The sequence below is a fragment of the Stomoxys calcitrans genome, chromosome 1, assembly GCF_963082655.1.
Source record: "Stomoxys calcitrans chromosome 1, idStoCalc2.1, whole genome shotgun sequence".
Taxonomy (NCBI): Eukaryota; Metazoa; Arthropoda; class Insecta; order Diptera; family Muscidae; genus Stomoxys; species Stomoxys calcitrans.
Window position 1 is genome coordinate 188017968 of NC_081552.1, and position 14691 is coordinate 188032658.

General features: G+C 39.2%; 2 protein-coding genes across 3 annotated transcripts in view; one reads left to right on the top strand and one right to left on the bottom strand.

Annotated features, from left to right (window-relative positions):
- LOC106090824 (sensory neuron membrane protein 2) overlaps positions 1-14691 on the top strand; it is a 572456-nt gene that overhangs the window by 15542 nt on the left and 542223 nt on the right. The gene's annotated exons all lie outside the window — the stretch shown is intronic.
- LOC106094857 (protein henna) lies at positions 2725-14496 on the bottom strand. The gene is made up of 6 exons (XM_013262095.2): positions 14254-14496; positions 9722-10155; positions 9425-9657; positions 3547-3809; positions 3241-3470; positions 2725-3173 (listed from the first exon to the last, which is right to left on the bottom strand). Exons 1-6 carry the CDS (start codon positions 14281-14283, stop codon positions 3011-3013), a joined length of 1353 nt encoding a protein of 450 aa, XP_013117549.1. The 5' UTR covers positions 14284-14496; the 3' UTR covers positions 2725-3010.

Sequence of the window (14691 nt, forward strand, 5' to 3'; positions counted from 1 at the left end):
TCGGCCCGGCCGAACTTAGCACGCTTTTACTTGTTACTTTTTTATCTGGCAACACTGTGTGCTGGCTGACAGGCCACATAGATAAATTATATATAGATAATGAAATTGAACTTCGCACATTGACTGGCTAGTGGCGCTTGTGAATATATCTATATGTGAGCTATTGGGTTGCCCAAAAAGTAATTTTTCATATAGTCGGCGTTGACAAATTTTTTCACAGCTTGTGACTCTGTAATTGCATTCTTTCTTCTGTCAGTTATCAGCTATTACTTTAAGCTTGCTTTAGAAAAAATATGGTAAAAAAAGTATATTTGATTAAAGTTCATTCTAAGTTTTATTAAAAATGCATTTACTTTCTTTTAAAAAATCCGCAATTACTTTTTGGGCAACCCAATATATCCAAATCTGAACAGATTTCGATCAAAATCCGAACGTTTAGTTGCAGGAGAAAGGGTTATGAAAAATTTTGGGAAGATCGGTTGATATATGCGGTTGCAAAGGCTCTAGAAGTGAAAATCGGGCGATAAGTATATAAGGGTGCTATATCTAAATCTTAACCGATTTCCATGAAATCAACCATATATCGATAGTTATGTGAGAAATTTACATACGAAAATTTTTGAGAATCGGTTAACAATTTACGATGTCATTGCAATATAAGTCAAAATCGGAGGAACATATAAATGGGAGCCATATCCAAATCTGAACCGATTTTTCCCAATTTCAATACGTTTCATCCCTGGACCAAAAAAGATGCCCGTGTCAAAATTGAAGATGATCGGATAAAAATTGCGACCTGTACTTCGTACCAAATTAACATGGACAGATAGATGGGCATAGATTAATCGAAACCGAAAGTGATCGCTCTGTATACTTATCAATGGGCCTATCTCCCTTCCTTGTGGGTATTTTAAATAAATTTACTAAGTTATAATACCCTGTACTACAGTAGTGGTGTAGGGTATAAAAACCCAAAAATTTGCCTAATGAGCTTACACCCTCCTACCCCCTCTCGCACACACTCACTCACTCGTACTCTCCCGAATGGGAGAGACACAAGAGATAAATAAAGTAAACGGCCTGGTACGGCCTATCAATTATTTCGCCCCAATGTGGATACCATTTTTGTACTCTACTCCCACATACCTTTCATTTGAGCCTTACATTGCTGTGGCCAGTACATATATCCGGTATGGGGGTTTTTTTGGGGGGCGAAGTGGACGCCTATATATCAGATTCGTGATCTAGTCTCAAATGCCTTTCATTTCAGCCACATATAGTCATTATTGGTTTATATTTCCATTTGGAGGGTTTTGGAGTTGGCGCGGCCCTCCTAGATATCCCACCCTAAATAAGGGTACCGAATTTCTGTTCTTGAGTTATTATAAACCAACCAAATTCCGCATAAATCGCCCCACTCATCTCCGAGATTTGACATTTTTGAAAATAGGGTAAATGTAGGGAGCGCCCATTAAGGTTTGGATGTTAGAACTACTTCATTCTCTTGGTTTTGATGGTGGATTAGAGTTGCCAAACCCTTTGGCCCGAAAGTGAATATTTGATACAAACACCACATTTAAGCTACATATTGCTATAGTCGGTATATATGTATGGTTTAGGGGAAATTTATGAGGTGAGACGTCCCGGAAACACTTGGTCATAAAACAGATACCAGATTTGATCCCCTTTTTGCCATAATCCACGAATATGTCCAGTTTGAGGGGTATGTAGGGTGGGATGACCACCCACGCACTTAGCCCTGAAAAAATATCAGCATTTTTTTTAAGTTCCAATTGCCATTGGTTTAGGGAGAGTTTATGGGGTGAGACGACTCCCAATCACTTGGTCTCAAAATTGGATATCAAATTCGTTTCTACTTTCAAATACCTATAATTTGTGCGCCTTATTGCCATAGTAGGCAAACATGGCCGGTTTTAAGAGAGTTTAGGGGCCGGACACGGAAATAATATCATCATCATGCTAAAGTACGATTTTGTTTGGCCCCATAATGTCAAGCATTTTGCAGGCGTCTCAGATACCAAGTAATATAATTTTATATAAGATTCTTACTCTACTTTTAAATAGCTTTCTTTTGATATCTATATTGTCCGGTCTATATGGCAGCTTTATGCAAATCTGGGCCAATCTGGGCCAAATTGACGAAGGATATCGAAGGGCCTAACACAGCTCACTGTCCCTAATTTCAGCAAAATCGAATAATAAATGCGCTTTTTATGGCCCCAAAACCTTAAATCGAGAGATCGGTCTATATGGCAGCTATATCCAAATCTTAACCGATCTGAGCCAAACTAACGAAGGATGTTAAAGGGCCTAACACAACTCACTGTCCCAAATTTCAGCAAGATCGGATAATAAATGTGGCTTTTATGGGCCTAAGACCCTAAATCTGTGGATCGGTCTACATGGGGGCTATATCAAGATATAGTCCGATATAGCCCATCTTCGAACTTAACCTGATTATGGACCAACAAAATCAAAGTTTCAGCTGAATATCTCTATTTTTGAAGACTGTAGCGTGACTTCAACAGACAGACGGACGGACGGACATATTTAGATCGTCTTAGATTTTTACGCTGATCAAGAATATATATACTTTATAGGGTCGGAAATGGATATTTCGATGTGTTGCAAACGGAATGACAAAATGAATATACCCCCATCCTTCGGTGGTGGGTATAAAAATCCATTCAAGAACAAATGTGATCCATGGTAGAGGGTGTACAAGATTCGACTTTATTTGTTTTCTTTCAGTGTAGAAATAATTCGTTTGGTGGATATTGTTCAACTTCTTACTCTTAAAACTCAATTTTTATTTAACTCAATCGAGCTCAATTTTTATTTATTTTGTATGCTTTCATATATGAAACTTTCTGTTATTTTTGTTTAACAAATATTAAATAATTCATAAAAATGCTTAACTATAGTAAAACAAGACATAAACACTAAAAATGCAACAGTGGGAATATATGCAGCAAGGTATGATGCATCATTAAACCTTCAATTTTTGCACGGCATTCTGCAATATTAGGAATTCCGAATTGATGTTGTTCATTAAATTCGAGATTTGATGTTTGGAGTCCAAAACTTCAATACTTTGGGTGTAGGCATTGTAGCGCACTCCAAAGGGACGGGGAATGGAATTGGCAAATTTACTAAAAGCAAAAAAAAAAAAAACACACAATAAATATAAACAGAATTATATAATTGCTTAAAACTTACATTGTTTTCTCCTTGGCATTCTCAAAACTATCCGCAACATAGTAGACTTCCTGGAATTGTGTGATTGGGTACTTGGTAATGCCTGTTACCTCGGGATCGAAATCCTTCAATTGTGGTTTGCCACTTAGGCAGTATTGCAATTCACCATATGAGGAGAGTAAACCGGCACCATAGGCTTTCAATTCACCCTCCTGGCGGCACAGACCGAACTCCACAGTAAACCAGAAAATCTTGAAAAAAAGAAGAATTGAAAAATTTATATCATATAGGATTAAGAGACATCTTTGTAAGAACCGTTTTACTTACAGTGGCCAATTTCTCCACATAATCATCGGGGGCACCCAAGGAGGCCAAACCAATTTCTTGACAGAACTGAGCAAAGTCAGGATCGGCAAAGAGAGGAACATGACCCATCAGTTCATGACAAACATCGGGTTCAGGAGTGTACATTGGTTTGCTGGGATGACGAATATACTGGGTGGAGTGGAAGACACGGAAAGCCAAGCCAGCCAGAAAATCGCGGGAAGACAATAGACCAGCAACGGGGCGTAGAGTAAAACCAGTACAATCTGTAAAGAAAAATGATTAGCTTTACAAAAGTGTAAATTCAATAAAACAAGTTAAAGCGCGCCAAATTCGGCCGGGTCCAAGCTTATATACCCTCCACCATGGATCGCATTTGATAAAATCTTTGAAAGACTTTTCCCAATATAAGAAATGGACTGATATGGAATGTATTTGTCTTTGCTGTTAGAAGTCATAAAACAAGTAAAAGTGTGCTAAGTTCGGCCGGGCCGAATCTTATATACCCTCCACCATTGATCCCATCTCTCTTTTTAGGCAAACAAAGAATATTGAATATGAACTGTTATGCTATTGGAGCTATATCAAGTTATAGTCCGATTCGGACTATAAATGAATGCTGAACATTGTAGATGTCATTGTGCAATATTTCAGTTCATTCGGATAAGAATTGCGCCTTGTAGGGGCTCAAGAAGCAAATTCGGTATATAGGTTTATATGGGAGATGTATCAAGCTATTGATCGTATGTTGAAGGTCATGAGAGAAGCCGTTGTACAAAATTTCTGCCAAATCGGATGAGAACTGCGCCCTCTAGAGGTTCAAGAAGTCAAGACCCAGATCGGTTTATATGGCAGCTATATCAGGTTAAATACCGATTTACGCCATACTTAGCACAGTTGTGGGAAGTCATAACAAAACACCTCATGCAAAATTTCCGCCAAATAGGCTGAGAATTGCCGTTCTATGGGCTCGAGAAGTCAAGATCCCAGATCGGTTTATATGACAGCTATACCAGATTATGAACCGATTTGAATCATACTTAGCACAGTTGTTGAAAGTAATACCAAAACACTACGTGCAAAATTTCAGTTAAAAAGGAAGAGAATTGCGCCCTCTAGAGGCTCAAGAAGTCAAGACCCAAGATCGGTTTATATGGCAGCTATATCAAAACATGGACCGAGGTAAACCATACTTAGCGAAGTTGTTGGAAGTGCTACCAAAACACTACGTGCAAAATTTCAATAAAATCGGTTAAGAATTGCGCCCTCTAGAGGCTCAAGAAATCAAGACCCAAGATCGGTTTACATGGCAGCTATATCAAATCATGGACCGATTTGGCCCATTTACAATACCAAAGCGGTATTGTAAATGGACGGACAGACGGACGGACATGGCTAGATCGACTTAGAATGACATGACGATCAAGAATATATATACTTTATGGGGTCTTAGATGCATATTTCGAGGTGTTACAAACAGAATGATGAAATTAATTTACGCCCATCCTATGGTGGAGGCTATAAAAATACCAGGTTTACAATGTCAGCCAAATCGGATAAAAATTGCGCTCTTGAGGCTCAAGAGGACAATTCTGTCGAATCGTTTATATTGGAACTCTATCAAGTAATGAACCGATAAATCGCATATCTAGCGTGGAGCATGGAGCTGTACGTGCAAAATTTCAACAATATCGGATGATAATTGCGCCCTCTATAGGTTCAAGAAGTTAAGACCCAGATCGGTTTATATGACAGCTATATCAGGTTATATACCGATTTACGCCATACTTAGCACAGTTGTTGGAAGTCATAACAAAACACCTCATGCAGAATTTCAGTCAAATCGGATTGCGCGCTCTATTGGCTCAAGAAGTCAAGAAGTCCAATCGGGAGATCGGCTTAAATGGGAGCTATTCAGGTTACAAACCAATGAAGACTGTTTTTAGACCATCGAAATAAAACCCCTAAAGTTTTCAGACAAATCGGATAATAATAGCTATCTCTAGAGGCTCAGGAAGTCCAATCTGGAGACGGAGCTATATGAGGTTATGGAGAATCATAATTGTGCCCGATTTGGTTCATCGGATTATAGTTGCGCCCTCTAGAGGCTCAAAAAGCCCAATCGGGAGATCGGTTAATATGAGAGCTTATGATGTTATGGAGTGACTTAAACCACGTTTTGTAGAGTTGTTGGGAATCAAAACGACACACCATTTCCAAATTTCATAGCTTCAGCCAAATCGAGCAATAATTGCTACCTCTAGAGGCTCAAATCAGAAGATCGGTTAAATTTTTTTTTAACCATACTTGACACAGTTGCTCGAATTGACACTCATTCATATGTGAGAAGTAATGGAATGTTTATGGGCAAATTTTCAATTTGCATTCCGCTAAGCTGTTCAATGAAATCGTTAAAAAGAACCTGATGGTTGCCTGACAAGAAATGTGCTTTGCCAACCATCACCATGGTGGAATGGTGAAGAGTTTAATCTAAGTTGTTTGCATTTCTTATGGATCATGTGCTTATCAACAAGGGTTCGCCTGTGCCGAATTTCGACTCTAGTGAGGTTCAAAAAAGCTGCAACGCGTGAGGAAGAAATCAGCCTGGGGCTGATCGCAGTCCTGAAAATCCCAATGAGACGTGGAGCCAGATTTGGTTACCCATCATGGAGTGCGTCGGCCCTCAACTTTTGTTCTTGAGAATTTGAGGGCCGACGGAGATGTAAAAGAGAGTTTCAATAGACCACTGTTCCGTGGCCACCATAGAATCGCCGAAAAACAACAGAATCAGTTTGGTGTTGTATCCCTTGAGAAATTGGTAAACAAGGTCCTGGTTGGGCCCAAGGGAGGCCAGAGTTATAAACTCCACTTTTGTTTTTCCAAGCTCGGTTAACTTCAGGAAATGTTAGCAGATTATTGATCTCATATTTATCGGGGTGGCGAAGTTAGGAAGAGGTCAAGAATAATATTTTGGGCCCTTGGATACACGAAATAAGTGGTGGTTCATTCACTAGTTGCGGAATCGTATGGCTCGAAAGGGAAAGCCTGAAGGAGTTGTAGACATTGTAATTCCTAGCAACAACGATTTCGACGAGTTAAGAAAATACAAGGGTGATTATTAGAGAAGTACAAGGCAGATATTACCGCCTTTCAGGAAATGCGATGGACTGGGAATGGCGTCTCTACAACACCAAACGGTGACGAACTATACTATAGCTGTCATAACACGAGGCATGAATTTGTGGATTTGCGGTGGATAAGAGGCTAGTCACAATCCGCATAAAAGCCAAATTCATCAACATCAGTCTTATTTGTGCCCATGCCCCAAGGCCAAGGATATTTTCTACGAGCGCCTGGAGAGAGAATGTGACCGCTGCCCCGCCTATGTTATTAAAATTGTTCTGAGAGATTTTAATGCGAAGATAGGGAAGGAAGACATTTTGAGTCCAACAGTCGGAAAGTTTAGCCTCACCAGATAACGTCCAGTAATGGTTGAGGCTGATAGATTTCGCCGCGGAAAAAAAAAATGGTAGTTAGTAGCCAGATTTCAATATAAAAATATTCATAAAGCCACATGGCTGTCACCCGATCAAAACACGGACTCTGTACGGAAGCTGGACACTAAAAAGCTGCAAACACAACAGATCACAGCGGCATATTCCACTCGACTGACCCAACTATTTGATGAAAGTACTCTTTGTTCCGATGATATAATGGCGCAGTGGCAAACTATTGCCAATTTTATGGAAAATGCTGCGAACTCCATGCTTGGGTACCGGAAGCCTCCTCCAAGAAACCCATGGTACGACCAATAGTGTCGAGATGCTACTAAAGCCAAGAATGCGGTATATAGAGCAACCCTGCAATCAGTAGCAACGCGCCAGATGAAAGAGAGGTATCGAGAGAAAAGGAGAGAGGAGAAACGTCTATTCCGCAGAAAGTAAAAGGAAATGGAAAGACGTGAGTGTAAGCGAATTGATATGTACAGGAGTCAGAATAAAGTCCGGATATTCTACCAAAGAATTAAATATCAAACCGATTGCTTTGTTGCAGGCACAGGATAGCATGCTGAGGATATGACACAGGATAGCATGCATACTCCATATATGGATATGGAAAGAACATTTTACCCAACTGCTAGTGAACGACGTTGGCGGCGAAAAGGATACCGCAGAATCAATCAATGATGATGGTATAGAATGTTTACCTCCTAGTCAGAATAAGGTCCAAGTAACAGTGACCGGACTAAAGAACAACAAGGCAACTGGAGCCGACGGGTTACCCGCTGAACTATTGAAGACCGGAGGCGACTAGCTGATAGAGTCCCGTACACAAGAAAGGAGACAAGACGGAATGTGCAAACTACAGAGGAATAAGTCTCTTCCCATCGCATACAACATACTCTCGAGCGTACTGTATGAAGGATTAAAACCTAAAGTCAATGAGATAATTGGGCCCTATCAATGCGGCTTTAGACCTGGTAAATCCACCCTGGACCAGATATTCACACTGCGCCAAATCCTGGAAAAGGCCCGATAAGGACAAATCAACAACTACCAACTTTTCATTGACTACAAAGACGCCTTCGACAGCCCTATACGTTCGAAGGTATTTCAAGCCTTATTTGAGTTTGGTATCCCTGTAAACTTAATAAGACTCTGCAGGATGACACTTGCTGATACGCCTCTCTCAGTAAGAATAAGAAACAATCTCTCCGAACCATTCAATGCCAAACGAGGTTTCAGACAAGTAGACAGCCTATCGTGTGTTTCTTTAATATCCTGCTGGAGAAGATTATACTAGATGCAGATGTGAATAGATATGGCACACTAATCACCAGTGAACACATGCAACACGCCTATGCCGACGACATTGACTTCATAGGTCGTATACCGGAAGCAGAGTCAGTGAAAGTTGGTTTGGCAGTAAATGGAGATAAGACGAAATGGATGGTTTCAGCTCCCAAAAAGCCTTGCACAACCGAGCAGATAAAGAAAATGGAGAAAGTTGGGAATCACAACATTGAGACAGTCAGTAACTTTATCTACCTCCTCGGCACCACCGTAATCGAATTGAATGACACCAGTTTTGAGATAAAACGAAGAATAATACTGGCAAACAGATGCTACTTTGGATTAAGTAAGATGTTTAGAAACAAGGCCACCTCGAAGATTTCACTATACAATACACTGATACTACCCGTATTGTTATATGGTTCTGAGGCATGGGTACTTATGAAAGCAGAGGAGGCAGTGCTTGGACCAGTTTGCGTTAATGGAGAATATAGGCGACGTATGAACCATGAGCTGTACGAGCTGTATGACGACGATAGCATAGTTACACGCATCAAAATACAACGGCTGCGTTGGCTAGGTCATGTTGTCAGAATGGATGAAGAAGCTCCAGCAATGAATTTTTTTGAAGGCAAACACGGTGGTACACGCAACCCGGAAAGACCAAAAGCCCGATAGAAAGATCAAGTGGTGGGAGACACGTTCGGCTATTGGAACAAATATTCTGTCATAGCTAATTAAAGTAAGTAAAAATTTGTAGAATATCAGCAGCTCCATGGAAGAAACATCCGAGGCCTCTAGGCCACGTAAGATTTTTATAACGATATTGATTATTAAGAATTCCGAGAATGTATGGATAATGTCTTGTGAGGCAACATTAGAAATCCTTTCCCGAAAACTCTCCAACGTACAAGATGGCTCCAAAAAAGATGATACTACTGTTATGCATTCGTGGGTGTATTGGAGGAAATTGTCATTGAGTCAAGAATGATAAATGATTTATATAAACAGCGGTCCGTCTGGATATTTGAAGCTTGTGTTAATTTAATATATTGTAACTAACTAAACTTAAGAGAATGCCACCTTACCTCTTAAGAAGTTGGAAACATCTTCCAACTGTGGAATGTTATCCTCACGGAATCCACAATTGTCCACCAACAAGGGGAAGACATGATTGTATTCCTTACAGGCATGGGTCTTGTACAGCTTTGTCAAATGTCTGAACATTATGCCCCAGGTTTCAGTTTCCTCGGCTGTGTAGTCAACATGAGGCAGAGGTTGGCCATGTTTATAGTTATAGGCAATATCAGCAAAATATTTTCTAAAATAATGATACAACATTGAAATAACAATGAATAACATTTTTATTGAACAGAGTGTCCTACCTTCTGGCACGATATGTTTGATCGGTGAAACCAGGATGATCTGAATCCAATTCAGCGCCATAACTCAGAATTTGATTGGCAAAACGATCCAAATCACGAATTCTGCGAGGGAACCATGGCACAGCCGAGACATTGTCCTTGTAATCGCGAGAAATCACATTGAAATAGGTTGAGAGCTCGCGCAACTCCTCAATGGCTTTGCCCAAGCCATCAGATTTGGCATCACACTCCACAAAAAATTCATAGCCGGGAACACGAAGTGAGGAGCGTGATTCAATATGAACCAAATTGACATTGTGTTTCTTGAAGATCTTCAAGGAATTGGCCAAAGAACCGCTAGATTGTTCTTTGGTGGAGAACACCAGGCAAGTATTGCGGGCCTCCTTGGCGTCTATGCCCTCGACAATGTATGATGAGCCATCAATGCGAGTGGGCTGCAAGAGAAAAGATAAAAAATTTATATTATTTTTTTATTTACTTATATCGGCAATTTGTCCGTGCGACCAAGCGAGGTCTTATCATTTTTAAAATTATTTACGTCTTTTTGTTTTTGCTTTAAGGGCAATTGAATTATCATTTTCTTTGTACGTGTTTGCAATCATAGATTTTGATTATTAGACTTTGAGAGTCATATGAGTCGCCTCGACCCCTTCCCATTTGCCATTATCTTGGCGCTACGACACGCCTCTTTTGTTTGATTGTAGAGAAAAGGGGAATGCGAGGCGAATTTCATACTACGTTCACATCATTTGGTATGTTTGTATTTTTCTTCATGCAGATAACAATCAGGAAATGGGATGATCTCGATTTCTATTTCCAATTGACGTGTTTCCCAATATGTTCATGATTTTCAACAACTAAAAAGACATTACTTTATTCCGGCCCATAATATTTTATATGATTTGCAAAAAAAATGTTTTTTTAAATGTTTATTAATTATTTTGTTTACTGTTTATTTTTTCTTTCTTTTAGGTAATAAAAAATAACATGATAATATTAATGCATTTCTCGCGAAGAAAAAGATCACGGCCTTTAAAATGCTTGTCATTCTTTAAAATACCTATATTGCCATAATGTTGAGTAATCCATAATAGTCTAAAGTCTGCATAATCTGTTTGCTTATCTCTCTATCTATGATTAATCTGTCCTACAAATGGTCTGGGCAGCCTCCTATTACATTAAAATCCACAAACATAGATCTGATTAAGCGGACGGTAAATTCGAATCTTTTTCAAAACACAATTCAAGCAAAATAGAAATAACAAGTAAAAGTTCGGCAGGGCCGAATCTTATATTCCCTCCACCATGGATCGCATTTGTCGAGTTCTTTTCCCGGCATTTCTTCATAGGCAAAAACAAGAAGTAAAATAGAGAGATCGATTTATATGGGAGCTATATCAAGCTATAGACCGATTCAGACCATAATAAACACGTATTTTTATGGTCATAAGAGGATCCGTCGTAAAAAATGTCAACCAAATCGGATAATAATTGCGACTGGTTTTTAAGGCAGCTATATCAGGTTATGAACCGATTTGAACCCTATTCGGCATAGTTGTTGAAAGTCATAATAAAATACGTAATGCAAAATTTCAGCCAAATCGGAATGGAATTGCGTCCTCTTGAGGCTCAAGGAGTCAAGTCCCCAGATCGGTTTATATGACAGCTATATCAGGTTATGGACCGATTTGAACCACACTTGGCATAGTGTTGGATATCATAACAAAACACGTCGTGTAAAATTTCATTCCAATCGGATAATAATTGCGCCCTTTAGAGGCTCAAGAAGTCTAGACCCAAGATCGGTTAATATATCAGCAGCTATATCAGGTTATTGATCGATTTGAACCTAACTTAGCACAGTTGTTGGAAGTCATAGCGAAACGTGTCATACAAAATTTCATTCTAATCGGATAAGAATTGCGCCCTCTAGAGGCTCAAGAAGTTGAGACCGAAGATCGGTTTATATGGTAGCTATATCAGGTTATGGACCGATTTGAACCTAACTTAGGCCAGTTGTTGGGAGTCATAGCGAAACGTGTCGTACAAAATTTCATTCCAATCGGATGAGAATTGCGCCCTTTAGAGGCTCAAGAAGTCAGGATCCCAGATCGGTTTATATGGTAGCTATATCAAAACGTGGACCGATATAGCCCATTTACAATCCCAACCGATCTACACTAATATGAAGTATTTGTGCAAAATTTCAAGGGGCTTGCTTTACTCCTTCGAAAGTTAGCGTGCTTTCGGCAGACAGACCGACGGACATGGCTAGTTCGACTTAATATGTCATGACGATCAAGAATATATATACTTTATGGGGTCTTAGACGAATATTTCGAGGAGTTACAAACAGAATGACGAAATTAGTATGCCCCCATGCAATGGTGGAGGGTATACAAACCAGTAAGGAAATGCAAAAGTTGGGCGGGGCCGACTATATAATACCGTTTCAAGTTTCAACGAAATCTGTTAAAAAATATAGCTTTTATGGCCTTTAGACCCCTTATCGGGAGATTGGTCTATATGTCAGCTTTATCTGAATATAGTCCGATCTGTACTATATTTGGGTCGGATGTTGAGCACACAATTCCAAATTTCAGCGAAATCGGATAGAAAATAAAGCTTTTATGGCCTTCAGACCCCTTATCGGCAGATCGGTCTATATGACAACTATATCTGAATATAGTTTGGGTCATATGTCGGGAGGCTTAAAATAACCCACTGTTGCAAAATCAGCGAAATAAATCTTTTCTAGTCTTCAGACCCTTTATCGGGAGTTCGGCCTATATGGTAGCTATATCTAAATATAGTCCTATCTGAACCATATTTGGGTCAGTTGTCGGGAAGCTTTAAACTAGTTGCTGTTTCAAATTTCAGCAAAATTGGATGAAAAATAAAGATTTTATGGGCATTAGACCCTTTATCGGAAAATCGGTCTATATAGCAGCTGTATCCAAACATGGTCCGATTTGGCCCGTTCACGGACCCTCCCCGTTACCCCAGAAATCCCACTCAAAATCACAAGTGGACCGATAAGGACAATATGAATATCAAATGGAAGGTATTGAAGAGTAGAATACGAATATGGTTTTAAAAATTGGGTCCAAGTACCCACGAAGTCGCCCTAACCCCAAAATGTCTAAAAGCAGACAAATTGGTCGTCCATATCAATATGGGGCTTAAATGAAAGGTATTCCGAGTAGATTACGAATCTGGCATACAAAATCAGATCGAAGTATAGGGGGTCATCCCACCCCCCAATAACACCCCGAATAGGTTATATAATTTTAGATATCGGATGGTGGCGGACCCTCCCCCTTACACCAAAAACGCCACCTTAAATCAAAAGAGGACTGATGGGCACAATATGGGTATCAAATGAAAGGTATTGGAGACTAGAAAATGAATATCGTATTAAAGGTACTCCTACCGTAGGTGAAGTTGCTAAAGGGTTTACAATACATAAAGTTAGCAACATTCAATAATGCTACGCTTATGGCTACAGTGTGATATTTTGAGGCGAAACGTTACATAGTTACAATAAAAGAAAAACTTCGTAGTAAAAGTATTTTGTTTCTCGGGAAAATCTCTTACAAACGAACAACGCTTGCAAATTATTGAATTTTATTATCAAAATGCGTGCCCTGTTAAGAAAGTTCATCGTACGCTTCTTCCATTTTACAACGAAACTCAGTTTCGGCGCAATGGGTACGTATATAAGAAGAATCGATTTTGGAGTGAAGATCAGCTAGAAGCATTGCAAGAGCTACCAATGCATCCAGAAAAAGTCACAGTCCGGTTCGGTTTATAGGCTGGTGGCATCATAGGACCGTACTTCTTCGAGAATGATGCGAATCGTAACATAATTGTGAATGGTAAACGCTGTCGTGAGATGATATCCAACTTTTTTTTGACCAAAATGCAAGACCTTGACTTGCATGACATGTGGTTTCAACAAGACGGTACCACAGGCCACACAGTGGAGTTATTGAGAGTCAAGTTCGGTGAACATCTCATTTCACATTCGGGACCGGTCAATTGGCTGCCTAGATCGTGCGATTTAACGCCATGTCTATACAGACAAGTCCGCTTCAATTGACGCATTGGAAGACAACATTGAAGCATTTATTTGTGAGTTATAGGCCGAAATGTTGGAAATATTATGCCAAAATTGGACTAAGCGGATGAACCATTTGAGACGCAGTCACGATCAACATTTACATGAAATATTCTTCAAACATTAAATTATTCTTCACTTCACAGACATTTTTTTTATCCATTCTTTAGTGTGGGTACTATAAGGGATAGTGTAGTCAACAATTTTTCCGCAAACACCAATTTCACTCCAATTTTTACTCATATATTTACTATTATCAAAAAAGTTCGCAATTTGGGTTTTTAATGTTTTAACCAAAGCATGACTTATGAATAAACTCGAATGTATTGCATCATATAATCTTGGATTATGTAACTTTTCTTAACTGTTTCGTCTTTCGAAAATTCGCAATTAGCCAAGATATTGCACCAACCTTTTCGAATGATTGTTGACGTTGCATCATCTTGGTGGCAGATTTTAAATTATTTTTTGGTTAAGCTTTTAGGTTTTAGAATGTTTTTTTTTTTTTCACTTTTGAGGCAAAAAGCCTTTAATTTTAACAGGAATTGTTGTAAATTTTTCTTTGCTCACTTAATCCGTCTTGAGTTAAAATCTCAAGATTTTGTCACTGGTTCCGAAACAACTAAAATCAAATTGAAGGCCTGCATATATTTAAATAGAGACAGCCAACATCGATGAATGATCACTTGAAGTAATTATAAAAATGTGTTTGTATATGGCTTGCACTCAATACTGACAGATAGATCGTCTCGTCGTAGTACGTAGTATTGAAAAAAAAAATTATAAAAACAAAGAATATATACCAAATTGCTGCTACTACTGGTACTGCCACTGTGTTTTCTTGGCACTC